This window comes from Moschus berezovskii, chromosome 1 (genome assembly GCF_049115385.1).
Source record: "Moschus berezovskii isolate FMDL1 chromosome 1, NW_MosBer_1.0, whole genome shotgun sequence".
Lineage (NCBI taxonomy): Eukaryota > Metazoa > Chordata > Mammalia > Artiodactyla > Moschidae > Moschus > Moschus berezovskii.
The window spans coordinates 160526566-160543583 of record NC_142460.1 but is presented as its reverse complement, the minus strand read 5'-3'; the positions used below and the strand labels follow the sequence as shown (position 1 = coordinate 160543583).

At 37.2% G+C, this 17018-nt stretch overlaps 1 protein-coding gene across 1 annotated transcript in view; it reads right to left on the bottom strand.

The window, feature by feature from the left end:
- The window catches only part of ACAD11 (acyl-CoA dehydrogenase family member 11), a 123257-nt gene that overhangs the window by 64062 nt on the left and 42177 nt on the right, over positions 1–17018 (bottom strand). Inside the window, exons 6-9 of the mRNA XM_055413627.2 lie at positions 6750–6891; positions 5174–5295; positions 3200–3306; positions 1520–1646 (exon numbers count right to left, since the gene is read on the bottom strand). Coding sequence (XP_055269602.1) covers positions 1520–1646; positions 3200–3306; positions 5174–5295; positions 6750–6891 — 498 coding nt within the window. The remainder of the gene's footprint in view (positions 1–1519; positions 1647–3199; positions 3307–5173; positions 5296–6749; positions 6892–17018) is intronic.

Genomic DNA, 17018 nt, shown 5'->3' with positions numbered 1-17018 from the left:
TTTTCAACCATGTTTTCTTTGGAGAAATGTCTACTTAGATCTACTTATTTTTCAATTGCATTGTTTGTTTCTTTGATAACGAGCTGCATGAGCTGTTTGTATATTTTGGAGGTTAATCCCTTGTTGGTTGCATCATTTGCAAATATTTTCTTCCATTCTGTGAGCTGTCTTTTCGTTCTATGGTTTTCTCCTTTGCTGTGCGAAAGCTTTTAAGTTTAATTAGGTTCCAATTGTTTTTGTTTTTATTTTCATTCTCCAGAAGGTGGATCCAAAAGGATACTGCTGCAGTTCATGTCAGACAGTGTTCTGCCTATGTTTTCCTCTACAAGATTTATAGTACCATCTTACATTCTGGTCATCAAAAGTTCATAATTTTAAAACTCAAAATTGTATTTATACTAACTAGAGCAGAAAGTCTGCAAAGAGATACCTTAACCACTGACCACATTTAAGGAGTGACTATTTTGAAAAGCACTTTTTCATAGTAAGCTATATTCCACACTGTGAGCCAAGTTCATCTCACTCCGGATCTTCACTAAAAATACTATAATTATTCATATAATTCAAGCAACAATAGTAACTGCTCTGTAAACACATATCAACACTGAAAATTTTTGCTGAAAGAATTTTAGTCTTTTTCAGTTTCCTATTTAATTTTTCTCATCTTAGCTCTAGAGCTCTCAGAATCACAGAAGATTTAAATGGGAATTTATTATGTATATAGTCATATGCATTCATACTGTATATTAAGAAACTGGGCCTCTGAGAGATAAAGTTATTTGTCCAAGACCACCTAATTTGAGGTAAGAATGCCTTATACAGTCATAGTAGTTTTTATCTTTTCTTCACAGCATTTACCATCTCTCAATGCCTTTCTTTCATGCTAAAGTATAAGCTCTGTAGGAGTACAAAGTCCTGTCTTCTTGTTCTTTCTTTTACTTTCAATGGCTTGCTAGGTGCCTAACCCATTACTTGGTACCCAATTATTATTTGTTAACTGAATGAATGAATGTGTCACATTACTTGTCTACTCTCAGCAAATTTACTGAAACTTAACACCTTAGAACAGGAGCTTGTGAGGGGAACAGTGGTAGTATCCATATACAGTTTCAAATGATATACAAAATTACCTGGGTATGCCCTTTTTGTTTAACATAAAGTCCTTTTAATTTTCAAAGGGGCTCAGGAAGAAAAAAAAGCTGAAAGCCACTGCCTTAGGAAAAGACCCTCAAAGTAATGTTTTACTCTATTCAAAGATCTTAACTTTACAAACAGCTAATCCCCTTTGTCTTAGTTTTAATTCCACAGATTTATGTGGCATTCCCTTCGCATATTTTAGAAGCTTTGAATTTTTCAGGATTAGGCTCTGTAGCAGTTCAGTGCTAAGGTGAGAAGGGGCATCTAGGTAAGGATTGACTGCAAAGATATGATACCAGGGTAATCCTAGAAGAGATAACAGAAGTAATTCATCAATAGTCTTGAAGCGCAAATACATTCTGTTTATTTATAGAACACTTACCTTTTCCACTGGGAGGATATGTTGTTCCATGAACTGCTTCACCCTGGTAAGAATTTCCTGACCTGTCCTAGTCTGTGCAAACAATTGACGGGTAGTATCAGTCTGTGGAAGTGCAGTGCTGAAAGATCTTCATTAAAAAAAAAATTACAAAGAAAGAAAAAAGTTACAAAGATATACAAAATCATTATTACAGATTTCTGAATAGAATGTGAAGTCTTCCCCCAATTCCCCATAAATATCTCTCAGAAAGAGCTTCTGTATTTTGGAGCTTTTTTTTTTTAATCTTTCATGGTTATCAGAGGAATGCAGAATCACTTTATTTTGAACACTAAACTTTAGTGCTTAAAGCACTTTTTGGAGAAAACATAGCCTGGCATGACCTCAATCAATGGAAGTTTAAAATCTTTATTGAATTCACCCATCAAAATCTCTAAACAAGAAGGAAAAGAAATTGGACACAAATAGAATTAGACAGTCCTAGTATATGCCTCACAAATACAACTGCAGTATGTCATTATAAGTAAGACCTTTAAAGATCATTATGAAGAGCAGCACTGTCATTTATTATGTTATAGAGATCACAAATATTCATGCATAAGATGAAGTGTAAAATACAGTGGTCCTAAGGTGATGTCAGGCTTCCCTGGTGGCTCAGATGGTAAAGAATCTGCCTGTAATGCAGGAGCTCTTGGGTCAGTTCTTGGGTTGGGAAGTTCTCCTGGAGAAGGCAATGGCAACCCACTCCAGTATTCTTGCGTGGAGAATTCCACGACAGAGGAGCTTGGAGGGCTACAGTCTATGGTGTTGTAATGAGTCAGATACACAGAGCAACTAACACTTTCACTTTCAAGGTGATGTTATGGAAACTTGTGGCTTGGGAAAAATTTCCAGGGGCAACATCATTCATGCGTTCAATAAGTGCTATATATCACACTGTTTTTTTCTCTAACTTTTATTTTACATTGGAGAGTAGTTGGTTTATAATGTGTTAGTTTCAGGTATACCAAAGTGATTCAATTATACATATACATATAGTTATTCTTTTTCAGATTTTTTCCCCATAAAGCTTATGGGAATATTGAGTAGAGTTCCTTCCACTATACAGTAGGTTCTTGTTGATCATCTATTTTATATATTGTAGTGTGTATATGTTAATCTCAATCCCCTAATTTGCCCTCCCCTTGCATCATACCTGTTAGATGGAGGTATGGTTTGAAAGAGTGTATTAGATGCCTCAGAAGTGCCCCACTAATGGACATATGAATTAAAAGATACTTAAATGTCTGAATACAGTTTCATGCAATTTGATGGTAGAAGAGAGAAACATTTTTAAACTTAATAAATCATCTTATATAATATATAATTTTAAATAGGTATATGTAAGTAACAAACATTAGAAGGGAACATTTCAGAATTTTATCAATATCCTTAAAAGTTTATAATTCAACTTGGCAAAAGAGAAACCTTTTAATATTAAATCGATATTTCTTTATATGTGAAGTCAATTTATTTTCAAGCATAAAAGAGATTTACTGAAAAAAAAAGAATAACCATGGTTGGCAGCTGTAATCCTTGTGTTGTAAGCAATAAAAACAAACCCTATCCTTCTAAAGCTTATGACCCTCACATACCTATTAAAGGCTCTATTTGAGTTAAAGGTGGAATCTATATTTTGCTTACCTTTTTGACAGACGCAATCCAATTTCTGCCAGAGGTTGCACAATATTGCCATATTGAAAGCTATTTTCAGATACATTATTTCCCAGAAGATATCTCTTATAAATTCCCTATAAGTAAATTAACATAAAGTGATTAAAATTCAGTGAAAACTATTCTTCAGCTATCCAGTCTTCCCAGTTTTCCAGCTATGTGAATCACTAAACTAACAAAGTACTAAGATATAAATCAGACTATCAATTCTATTAATTTACATGCAGGAAAAATCATGCCACTCCAAATAAGAGTATTACATGCTTATCATCTGGTTAACATACTCTCATCATAACAGAATTATAGCTGGAAATCAAACCAAACTTCAAAATTACTTCAGCAGTTACCAAAGATACCAAATTGACAAGTTATATCATCTCTAAAGATCACTGTTCTACCTTCATAGTGAAGAAAAAAAAAAACTAAAGAAATCAAAATAAAATTTAAAATTATAAAACCAAAAAGAAGACAATGAAATGACTTCTAAGAATATTTTATCTCATTTTTGGACCTTTAATTTAGGTGAAACTATTCTCCTTTGAACAGTGTTAGTGGAATGCTCAACTTTTTTTTTTTTTCTTGCCTCTCCATGTTCTGTGCTTCCAACATAATATATTCTCTGGTTCCCTGCCCCAAACAATATCAACTGAATTTCATTAGTTCATTTTTGTGTATAATTCTTTGTACAATATTAACACTGTAACAGTCTTTCTGTCATTTCCAATTTCACATTTTTGTTAGTATGGAATGTTTATGATCATCTCTAAAGTTACTACTATATAGTTTATGATATATAGTAGTTTATGACATTTAATTTCAATCATAAACCACGTCAAGTTTTCATTTGAAATGAAAATCCATTTTAAATTGAAAGCCTATTTGGAATCTTTTTTGTGGAAATTGACAAATACAGAAACATACCATAAATCTTATTGTGAGAAATCCATCCAAGCAACAAGATTAATTAATATGATTAATATGATTCTAAACTACAGGATGAGATGTAACACAACAATTTCTTAGAAGATACTTCAGGTATTGGAGGATAGCATGGACTCTGAGGACAGGGAAAAATAACCATAATTTTCCTTAATCTTTCTTTTCCCATTCCTTTTGTTTCTAAAATCTCTTACTTACTTGTTCTTTCTATAAATCCTAACCCCTTGCCAGTGATGAAACATCTTAATTACTTAAATAAACAAAGATTCAAATTTAGGTTAATGAAGAATTAATGAAGTAGTATAATGAAGAATGCATTTGTTTAAACTGTAAATTAAAAAAAAAAACTACTTATGTTCAATTTTCTCTGAAAATTTGTCATATTATTAGGAAAATAGACAATTTTGCTTGTCTTCTACTCAAAAACATATTTAAGAGGCTTCTATATGCTAGGTACTGTGCTAGGCTTTGGGAAATGTAATGATAATTCTTTCCTCACCATCAGCCCTGATTAATAAATGGCTTTACAATCTGAATCAGATATCACATTAGGAGTTTAGCTCTTTCTTATATTGCTATTCAGGAAATAACCAATTTTCATATGCTTTTCTTCTTTTTGTCATTATGTCTTTTTCTCTCCCTTCCTCCATCATTTTGGTCTATTATACCACATTTGCTACACAACTTTTTCCCTTGCCAAATTCCTATTCTGTAAACTCTGAATTTATATTTTATCCATCTTTGATATTAGTCATTGTGGAAAATAAATTGATATAAAGATATTAATATAAGGGAATTCTCTGGTCCAGTGGTAAGGATTCTGTGCTTCCACTGCCAGGGGACTGGGTTCAATCTCTGGTTAGGGAATTAAGATTCCACAAGCCAAGTGACTACGTGGCCAAAAAAAAAAAAAAAAACCAGAATGTAACACCCCCCAAAACCAAAAATATTTTCAAGAGTACATCAGTAAGTTAATAGTTAAACACATGTTAAAAAATTAATTACCTGTGCTATTCCAGCAAATTTAAAATATGAAAGGGCAAGAAAGAAATTCCAGTTAGGAAGATCAGAATTAATTCCCCTGCAGCGGCAATATATTGAAATCAGTTCTTCCATTGATGGTATCCCTATAAAAACAGTACATCAGTTCAGTTCAGTTGCTCAGTCATGTCTGACTCTTTGCGACCCCATGAACCACAGCACGCCAGGCCTCCCTGTCCATCACCAACTCCCGGAGTTCACTCAAACTCATGTCCATCGAGTCAGTGATGCCATCCAGCCATCTCAATCTCTGCCGTCCCCGTCTCCTCCTACCCGCAGTCCCTCCCAGCATCAGACTCTTTTCCAGGGAGTCAACTCGTCGCATGAGGTGGCCAAAGTATTGCAGTTTCAGCTTCAGCATAAGTCCTTCCAATGAACACCCAGGATTGATCTCTTTTAGAATGGACTGGTTGGACTTCCTTGCAGTCCAAGGGACTCTCAAGAGTTTTCTCCAGCACCACAGTTCAAAAGCATCAATTCTTCGGCGCTCAGCTTTCTTCACAGTCCAACTCTCACATCCATACGTGACCATGGGAAAAACCATAGCCTTGACTAGACGGACATTTGTTGGCAAAGGAATGTCTCTGCTTTTTAATATGCTATCTAGGCTGGTCATAACTTTCCTTCCAAGGAGTAAGCGTCTTTTAATTTCATGGCTGCAATCAGCATCTGCAGTGATTTTGGAGCCCCCCAAAAAATAAAGTCTGACACTGTTTCCCCATCTATTTCCCATGAAGTGATGGGACTAGATGCCATGATCTTCGTTTTCTGAATGTTGAGCTTCAAGCCAACCTTTTCACTCTCCTCTTTCACTTTCATCAAAAGGCCTTTGAGTTCCTCTTCACTTTCTGCCATAAGGGTGGTGTCATCTGCATATCTGAGGTTATTGATATTTCTCCCATCAATCTTGATTCCAGCTTGTGCTTCTTCCAGCCCAGCGTTCCTCATGATGTACTCTGCATAGAAGTTAAATAAGCAGGGTGACAATATACAACCTTGACGTACTCCTTTTCCTATTTGGAACCAGTCTGTTGTTCCATGTCCAGTTCTAACTGTTGCTTCCTGACCTGCATACAGGTTTCTCAAGAGGCAGGTCAGGTGGTCTGGGATTCCCATCTCTTTCAGAATGTTCCACAGTTTATTGTGATCCACACAGTCAAAGGCTTTGGCATAGTCAATGAAGGAGAAATAGATGTTTTCTGAAACTCTCTTGCTTTCTTTAATAAAAATATCAGGGTGAATAATTGCAAATGTCATATTACATATAAAATTGAATATAAAACCATTTTCTACAAAGCAAGACATGCTCCAAGTATTTATTTCCAAAAGAATAGTATATAGAAATGATTACATTTTGTCACAAATTACTAAAAGTGGAATGGCACACTTTAAAAAAATTGATAAAGATGATTTAAAAACATTTCAAGAAACAAATAAAAGCTGTTTATCTAAGATTATAAAATTATCTTTTGTTAATTATGGAGAGAAATAAAGACAATTTTACCTTAATAGAAATTTAGGCAACATTATGTTTTCATACCTATGTTTTCTTGCAAATGATGGCTTTGATTTTCCAATGGAACAGTCCTTGGCCAAAAGTAGAACATGGAGAGATTAGCCAAGTCTGCCAAAGGATGACCAATGGTTGAAAGCTCCCAATCAAGCACAGCTATAACTCGAGCCTGTAATTAAAAATAAAAAGATTTTAATATATTAAATCCTAAACAACTAAAATAAGGAAATAAATGAAATAGAATATATTGAAAATCATATTTTCCATCAAAAGCAAATGTGAAGCTGTAAGTTTGCAGTCTTTACCCATAGTGACACAATTCACTTATCAAATAACTAATTTTAATAGCCTTGAATGAGTAAAGCCAAGTCTCCTGCTCCATGATTGGCCCTCAGTTCTTCACTTCACTTTACATAGCCTTAACATGTCTACTAAAGAGCAGAGGCAAGAGCAGTTGGAAATATTCAAGTGGAAGTTAACTATGATAAAAGAAGAAATTCTAACAACTATTTATAATTTAAGAATCTATGCTCTAATAATGAATCTAGCAACATGACAAATATTTCACTCCTATGGCAACAGTAATTTTTTAAAGTAAGTTACTTCATGCTGCAGATACAAAAAGGTAACCGTTATAAAAGATGCTGCTTGTTTTATGAATATAAAATCAATCATCATATAGCAACATGATTAAAGAGTTGTATAATTTGGAATCAATAACACAACTTTCCTCATTCTACTTTGCAACAAAATATATCAAGGGTATATAGAATTTTATGTTAGGAACATAGGGCATTCAACTGAAAATACAAGCAATCTGCAGAATAATATGTGTACTGCTGCTGCTGCTGCTAAGTCACTTCAGTCGTGTCCGACTCCGTGTGACCCCATAGACGGCAGCCCACCAGGCTCCCCCGTCCCTGGGATTCTCCAGGCAAGAACACTGGAGTGGGTTGCCATTTCCTTCTCCAATGTGTGAAAGTGAAAGTGAAGTTGCTCAGTTGTGTCCGACCCTTAGCGACCCCATGGACTGCAGCCTACCAGGCTCCTCCGTCCATGGGATTTTCTAGGCAAGAGTACTGGAGTGGCTTGCCATTGCCTTCTCCGAATATGTGTACTATGATCCTATTTAAATAAAAAGGTTGCAAATGAATACTCAAAGTTGAAAGAATACACACCAAACTGATAACAATGACTGTGGTTACTTCAAGTTAGGTAGGAAAGACGGGATATGGGAGGAGGCACTCCATTGGAGGGTCTGCAGAGGAAGAGTAACTGAATAGGATTTGTATTTTAAGGTCACTCTAGCTGCTATGTTTTGAATAGATTGTAGGGGGGCAAAGAGGAGACTGCAGCAAAAATTTAGCCAAGATTATCTAAGCCAGATAAAACAGTAGAGTTCATCTAGGCAATGCAAATTATTGCATTTCATGCCTTTATGTTTCTTTGTATATGTTTGCACTCCCTTACTTCAGTCATATACTTGAACACATTATTGTAGCTTTAAGGAAAAATGTTTTTCTGAAACGCTCTTGCTTTCTCCATGATCCAGCGGATGTTGGCAATTTGATCTCTGGTGCCTCTGCCTTTTCTAAAACCTGCTTGAACACCTGGGAGTTCACGGTTTACATACTGCTGAAGCCTGGCTTGAAGAATTTTGAGCATGACTTTACTAGCGTGTGAGATGAGTGCAATTGTGTGGTAGTTTGAGCATTCTTTGGCATTGCCTTTCTTTGGGATTGGAATGAAGACTGACCTCTTCCAGTGCTGTGGCCACTGCTGAGTTTTCCAAATCTGCTGGCATATTGAGTGCAGCACTTTCATAGCATCATCTTTCAAGACTTGAAATAGCTCAACTGGAATTCCATCACCTCCACTAGCTTTGTTCGTAGTGATGCTTTCTAAGGCCCACTTGACTTCACATTCCAAGATGTCTGGCTCTAGGTCAGTGATCACGTTATCGTGACTATCTTGGTCGTGAAGATCTTTTTTGTACAGTTCTTCTGTGTATTCCTGCCACCTCTTCTTAATATCTTCTGCTTCTGTTAGGTCCATACCATTTCTGTCCTTTATCGAGCCCATCTTTGCATGAAATGTTCCCTTGGAATCTCTAATTTTCTTGAAGAGGTCTCTTGTTTTTCCTATTCTGTTGTTTTCCTCTATTTCTTTGCATTGATCACTGAGGAAGTCTTTCTTATCTCTCCTTGCTATTCTTTGGAACTCTGCATTCAGATGCTTATATCTTTCCTTTTCTCCTTTGCTTTTCGCCTCTCTTCTTTTCACAGCTATTTGTAAGGCCTCCTCAGACAGCCATTTCACTCTTCTGCATTTCTTTTCCATGGGGATGGTCTTGGTCCCTGTCTCCTGTACAATGTCACGAACCTCCATCCAGAGTTCATCAGGTCAGGAAGCAACAGTTAGAACTGGACATGGAACAACAGACTGGTTCCAAATAGGAAAAGGTGTACGTCAAGGCTGTATACTGTCACCTTGCTTATTTAACTTATATGCAGAGTACATCATGAGGAACGCTGGGCTGGAAGAAGCACAAGCTGGAATCAAGATTGCTGGGAGAAATATCAATAACCTCAGATATGCAGATGACACTACCCTTATGGCAGAAAGTGAAGAGGAACTCAAAAGCCTCTTGATGAAAGTGAAAGAGGAGAGTGAAAAGGTTGGCTTGAAGCTCAACATTCAGAAAACAAAGATCATGGCATCTGGTCCCATCACTTCATGGGAAATAGATGGAAAAACAGTGGAAACAGTGTCAGACTTTATTTTTTGGGGCTCCAAAATCACTACAGATGCTGATTGCAGCCATGAAATTAAAAGACGCTTGCTCCTTGGAAGGAAAGTTATGACCAACCTTGATAGTATATTAAAAAGCAGAGACATTCCTTTGCCAACCAAGGTCCGTCTAGTCAAGGCAATGGTTTTTCCCGTGGTCATGTATGGATGTGAGAGTTGGACTGTGAAGAAAGCTGATTGCCGAAGAATCGATGCTTTTGAACTGTGGTGTTGGAGAAGACTCTTGAGAGTCCCTTATACTGCAAGGAGATCCAACCAGTCGATTCTAAAGGAGATTGATCCTGGATGTTCATTGGATGTACTGATGCTAAAGCTGAAACTGCAATACTTTGGCCACCTCATGCGACGAGTTGACTCACTGGAAAAGACTCTGATGCTGGGAAAGGTTGGTGGCAGGAGGAGAAGCGGACAACCGAGAATGAGATGGCTGGATGGCATCACCGACTCTGTGGACATGAGTTTGAGTGTACTCCGGGAGTTGGTGATGGACAGGGAGGCCTGGCGTGCTGTGATTCATGGGGTCGCGGAGAGTCGATCACGACTGAGCGACTGAACTGAACTGAACTGAAGGAAAAATGTGGTCTGTGGAATCACACAGACCTGAATTCAAATCCTAGCTCTACAATTTAGTGTCTGAAAGTGAAACTTGTTCAGTCATGTCTGACTCTGCAACCCCATGGACTATACATTCCATGGAATTCTCCAGGCCAGAATACTGGAGTGAGTAGCTGTTCCTTTCTCCAGGAGATCTTCCCAGCCCAGGGATTGAACCCAGGTCTCTGCAACGCTGGCGGATTCTTTACCAGCTGAGCCATAAGGGAAGCCCTCCATCATTTACTGGCTGTGTAATTCTGGATGGTTAACTCTACAATTCTGGACTAGTTAACACTTCTGATTTTCAGTTTAAGTAACCATAACATATCTGGTGTAGAGTTAGTGTTAATATGAAATAAAAGTAGGTAATATGTCCATTTTGTTCATCAGAGTCTATTTAAGTACCTAGCAGACAGTAGGTGGCTAAAATGTATTTATTCAATGAATAAGTACAGAGCCTGGCATATAACAGGCAATCAAAAATTTTCTATTTTGATTATGGAAAAATTGATCATTACTTCCTCCAAGATTTGACTTCGTAAGACTTTTTATGGTTGTGATTATACTGAATTATCAGTTGAATTTGCTTTAAAAAAAGGATTGGATGCATTTTTGTCTATACCATTCTGTTTGTTTCTGTGCTCCTAACATCCAAGGAAAATTAGTACTTCTTCAGCACAACTGGTCTATCGGCTTCACTGGTGGTTCAGTTGGTAAAGAGATGCTTGCAACACAGGAGACCCAGGTTCGATCCCTGGGTTGGGAAGATCTCTTGGAGAAGGAAATGACAAACCACTCCAGTATTCTTGCCTTGGAGAATGCCATGGACAGAGGAGCCTATAGTCCATGGGGTCACAAGAGTCAGATATGACTGAGTGACTAAACCTAATTCAGCAAAACAGAAGCTTCATTTTGTTGATAATCAGTCACAATGTTTATAGTGCATGTAAATTAAAAACAAACTAGCCACAACTGGGTTGATTCCAAGTATACATCAACAGATGACTGGTTTAAAAAGACATGGTATATACATAAGGGAATATTACTCAACCATAAAAAGAATGCGATATTGCCATCTGTAGCAACAGGGAGAGACTTAAGGAATATTTGTGGGTAAAATAAGTCAGACAGAGAAAGGCAAATACTGTGTGAAATAATCTACATGTGGAATCTAAAAAGTAACACAAATGAATGCATATATAAAACATAAACAGACACAGATACAGAAAACAAACTTGTGGTTACCAAAGGGGAAAGGGAAGGGGGAGGGACAAATTAGGGATATGGGATTAACAGATATAAATTACTATATATAAAACAGATAAGCAGCAAGAATATATTGTATAGCACAGAGAATTATACCCATTATCTTATAATAACCTATCAGGGATGAGTTCATCTCCTCTCATGAGCACATCAAAATAACAATGATAAGCAGAACAAACACTGATGAAAAAGACCAGAACCTACCAGAAAAGATCCTCCACAATTAAAGACAAAAGAAGGAACCACATCAGGATGAGTAGGACAGGTGCATTTTTTGGCTTTGAAGGTCAGTGGAGCTTAATTTTGGAAGGTACCAGAGGACTGGGGAAAATACAGACTTCACTTGTAAAGGGTGTACACAAAATCTCACATGTCCCAGGATCTCAAAATAAAAGTCATATTTGTTAGGGACCTGGGTCAGGTCTAACTGCTGGTTTCAGAGCGTCTCTCAGAGAGGTAGGAGGCAACTGAAGCTCACCCTGAGGACAAAGACACCAGTGGCAACCATTCTAGGGAGCTCCTTCTACCATGTGGACATTGGTGTTAGCAGGTGTCATTGTGGAATCCTCACTCTAGTTAGCCCTAGGACCCAGCCATACCCCAACAAACTATAGTCACCAGTACTGGGACACCTTAGGCCATGCAACTAACTGGGCCACCCATCAGCAGACAGGCTGCCTGAAGACATCATGAGCCTGTAGCTGCCTCTGGACACAGCCCTTACCAACAGAGGGCCCAGGAACTTTCTCCACCCACCATGGGCAGGCACCAGATGCAAAAAAACCATAATCCTGCAGGCTGCAGACCCAGATCATTGACCAAAAGGCCATACCCTGCCCTGAGACAAACTTAGCCTTGGCTCTGCCCACTAGCAGGCCAATTCAAGCTTCTGGATACTCGAGCCTCTGTGTCAGAAACCCATCTACCACTGGCAGTAATCTGACACCAGCTCTAGAATCCCTGGATCCTGCAACTAGACTCCAAGACCAGCTCTGCCTTCCAGTAGTCCGGAAATAACCCCAGGACCATCCACGCACAAAGCTAGCAGGAAGGTTAAAAGATAAAAGTAGCAAAGCCACTGATATCCACAATAAGCATAAATAAAGAATACAGAAACCGTTTAGATGTAAAATATGACATAAATGACAGTATCATGAGAGGAGCAGAGTACAAATGCAGGGTGGTTAAAATGCATTTGACATTGTGGTATCAGCAACTTAATACATATACTCACACACCTATTTACCTCATGGTAACCACAAACCAAAAACTATAATACATATACACACAAAAAGAAAAAGGAATCCAAATATAACTCTAAAGACAGTCACCATATCACAAGAGAACAAAAGAAGAAGAAAGGAAAAAATAAAGACTCACAAAACAACTCCAAAATAATTAACAAAATGGCAATAATAACATATATATCAGTAACTTCCTTAAATGTAAATGTACTGAATGCTCCAATCAAAAGATACAGAGTAGCTATAAAAACAAGACCCAAACAGATGCTGCCTCAAGAGACTCACTTCATATCTAAAGGTATACACAGACTGAAAGTGAGGGGGTGGAAATTAAAAAAAAAAAGGTGAGGTAGCAAAAGTTATATCAGACAAAATAGACTTTAAAATAAAGACTGTTATAAGAAACAAAGAAGGACAGTACATAATGGTCAAGGGATCAGTCCAAGAAGCTATAATTGCAAACATATGTAACAATATATGCACCCAACATGCTGCTGCTGCTGCTAAGTCGCTTCAGTCATATCTGACTCTGTGCGACCCCATAGATGGCAGCCCACTAGGCTCACCCATCCCTGGGATTCTCCAGGCAAGAACACTGGAGTGGGTTGCCATTTCCTTCTCCAATGTGTGAAAGTGAAAAGTGAAGTCACTCAGTCGTGCCTGACTCTTAGTGACCACATGGACTGCAGCCTACCAGGCTCCTCTGTCCATGGGATTTTCTAGGCAAGAGTACTGGAGTGGCTTGCCATTGCCTTCTCCGATGCACCCAACATAGGAACATTTAAAAACATAAAGCAAATATTAACAGACATAAAGGGAGATACCAACAGTAACACAGTACTAGTGGGGGACTTTAGCGTCCTACATATGGATGAACAGATCATCCAGACAGAAAATCAATAAGCCTAAAATGACACATTAGAAATGATGGACTTAACTGATATATACATAGAATATGCATCTGAATATTGTGCAGCAGAATACACATTCTTGACAAGTGCACATGGAACATTCTCCAGGATAGATCACATGCTGGCCACAAAACAATCCTCAGTAAATTTAAGAAAACTGAAATCATGTGAAGCATCTTTTCTGAACACAGTGTTGTGAGACTAGAACTCAACTACAAAAAAAGAAAAACTGCAAAAAACACAAACACATAGAGGCTAAATAATAAAGTACTGAATAATGCATCACTGAAGAAGTCAAACAGGAAACGGAAACATACCTAAAGACAAATGAAAACACGATGATTTGAAATTCTTGAGATTTAGCAAAAACTGTTCTTAGAGGGAAATTTACACTTATAAAAGCTAAATCAGAAAAGAAGATCTCAAACAACCTAACTTTACACTTAAAGGAACTAGAAAAAGAATAAACAAAACCCAGAGTTAGCAGGAGAAAAGAAATCATAAAGATCAGAGAATAAATAAATTAAAACAGAGACTAAAAAAATCAATAGAAAAGAATAATGAAACTAAAAGCTGACTCTCTGAAAAGATAAGCAAAATTGATAAATCTTTAGCCAGATACATTAAGAAACAAAGGAGAGAAACCAAATCCATAAAATCAGAACTGAAACAGAAGAAGTTAAAACTGACATCACAGAAATATAAAGATTCATGAGAGACACTATAAAACTATATGCCAATAAAATGATCCACCTCCAAGAAATAGACACATTTTTAAAAAGGTACAATCTCCCAAGACTGAACCAGGAAGAAACAGAAAATATGAACAGATCAATTACCAGTATGCAAACTAAATCAGTCATTTTAAAACTCCTAAGAAACAAAATCTAGGACCAGATGGCTTCATGAATGAAGTCTACCAAAGTTTACAGAAGAGTTAATGCTTATACATTTTAAACTATTCCAAAAAACTGCAGAGGAAGGAACATTTCTGAACTTATCCTTTGCAGCCCAGAATCACCTTGATACCAAAACCAGACAAAGATATTACAAAAAAGAAAATTATAGACCATTATCACTGATGAACACAGACGCAAAAATACTCAACCAAATACTAGTAAATCAAATAACTGCAGACTAAATACAATATGATAAAAGGATCATGCACCATGATCAAGTGGGATTTACCCTAGGTATGCAAAGATCTTGTAATATCTGAAAACCAATGTGATACACCACATTAACAAATTGAAGATTAAAAACATGATCAACCCAATACATGTAGAAAAGGCTTTTGAAAAATTCAAAATCCATTTAATTCAGATACCCATTATATCTTCTACTGTGGGTAAGAAACCCTTAGATGGAACGGAGCAGCCCTTACAGTCAACAAGAGAGTCCAAAATGCAGTACATGGGTGCAATCTCAAAAATGACAAAATGATCTTGGCTTGTTCCAAGGGAAACCATTCAACATCACCATAATTAAAGTCTATGTCCCAACCAATAATGTCAAAGAAGCTGAACTTGAATGGTTCCATGAGGACCTTCAAGACCTTCTAGAACTAACATCAAAACAAGATGTCCTTTTCATCATAGGGGACTGGAATGCAAACAAAGGCATTTTTTCACAGAACTAGAACAAAAAAATTCACAATTCATATGGAAATACAAAAGACCCTGAATAGCCAGATGGATCTTGAGAAAGAAGAATGCAGCTGGAGGAATCAAGCTTCCTGACTTCAGACTATACTACAAAGCTACAGTCATAAAGAATGTAGACCAATGGAACAAGATAGAAAGCCCAGAGATAAACCCTATGGGTACCTTATTTTTGACAAAGGAGGCAAGAATATACAATAGGGCAAAGATAGCCTCTTCAATAAGTGGTACTGGGAAGACTGGACAGCTACATGTAAAAGAATAAAATTAGAACACTTCCTAACACCATACACAAATATAAACTCAAAATGGATTAGAGACCTAAATGAAGACCAGAAATTATAAAACTCTTAGAGGAAAACACAGGTAAAACACTCTATGACAAAAATCACAACAAGATTCTCCCTGACCCACCTCCTACAATAATGGAAATAAATAAATACATGGAAATAAAATAATGGAAATAAAAAAATAAACATATTTTTATGTTTATGCTAAAAAATCCCATATGATTATGGGACTAATTAAATGCTTTTGCACAGCAAAGGAAACTATAAACAAAGTAAAAACACAGCCCTCAGAATGGGTGAAAATAACATCAAATGAAACAACTGAAAAAGGAGTAATATCTAAAATATATAAGCAATTCTTACAACTCAATACCAGAAAAACAAACAACCCAATCAAAAAGTGGGAAAAAGACATTTCTCCAAAGAAGACATACAGATGACTAACAAACACAAGAAAAGATGTTCAACACTACTCATTATTAGGAAATGCAAATCAAAACTACAAAGAGGTATCACCTCAGACCAGTCAGAATGGCCATCACCAAAGAGTCTACACACAACAAATGCTGAAGAGGGTGTGGAGAAAAGGGAACCCTCTTTCACTGCTGATGGGAATGTAAATTGATACAGCCACTATGGAAGATGGTATGGAGATTCCTTAAGATAAAACCACCATACAACCCAGCAATATCACTACTAGCATATACCCTGAGGAAACCAAAATTGGAAAACACCCATGAACCCCAAAGCTCACTGCAGCACTATTTACAACAGCTGGGACACGGAAGCAACCTAGATGTCCATCAACAGATGAACAGATAAAGAAGTTGTGGTACATATACACAATTGAATATTACTCAGCCATAAAAAGGAACACATTTGAGTCAGAGTGAAGTAAGTCAGAAAGAGAAAAACAAATACCTTACATTAAGGCATATATATGGAATCTAGAAAGATGGTACTGATGAAACTATTTGCAGGGCAGCAATCAAGTCACAGGGAGAAGGCAATGGCAACCCACTCCAGTACTCTTGCCTGGAAAATCCAATGGAAGGGGGAGCCTGGTGGGCTGCCGTGTATGGGGTCACACAGTTGGACACGACTGAAGCGACTCAGCAGCAGCAGCAATCAAGACACAGACACAAAAAACAGACTTCTGGACATGGGGGTGGTGAGAAGAAGGAGAGGGTGGGATATATGAGATAGTAACATGGAAAGTTACATTACCATATGTAAAACATATAGCCAATGGGAATTTGCTGTATGACTCAGAGAACTCAAACCAGGGCTCTATAACAACTAGAGTGGTGGGATGGGGAGGAAGATGGGAGGGAGGGTCAAGAGGGAAGGGACATATGTATACTTATGGCTGATTCATGTTAATGTTTGGCATAAACCAGCACAATTCTGTAAAGCAAGTATCCTTCAAGCAGAATATAAATAAATTTAAAATTAAAAAAAAAGGAGGGGGGGACAAGAATACACAGAAGAACTGTACAAAAAGGTCTTAATGACCTCG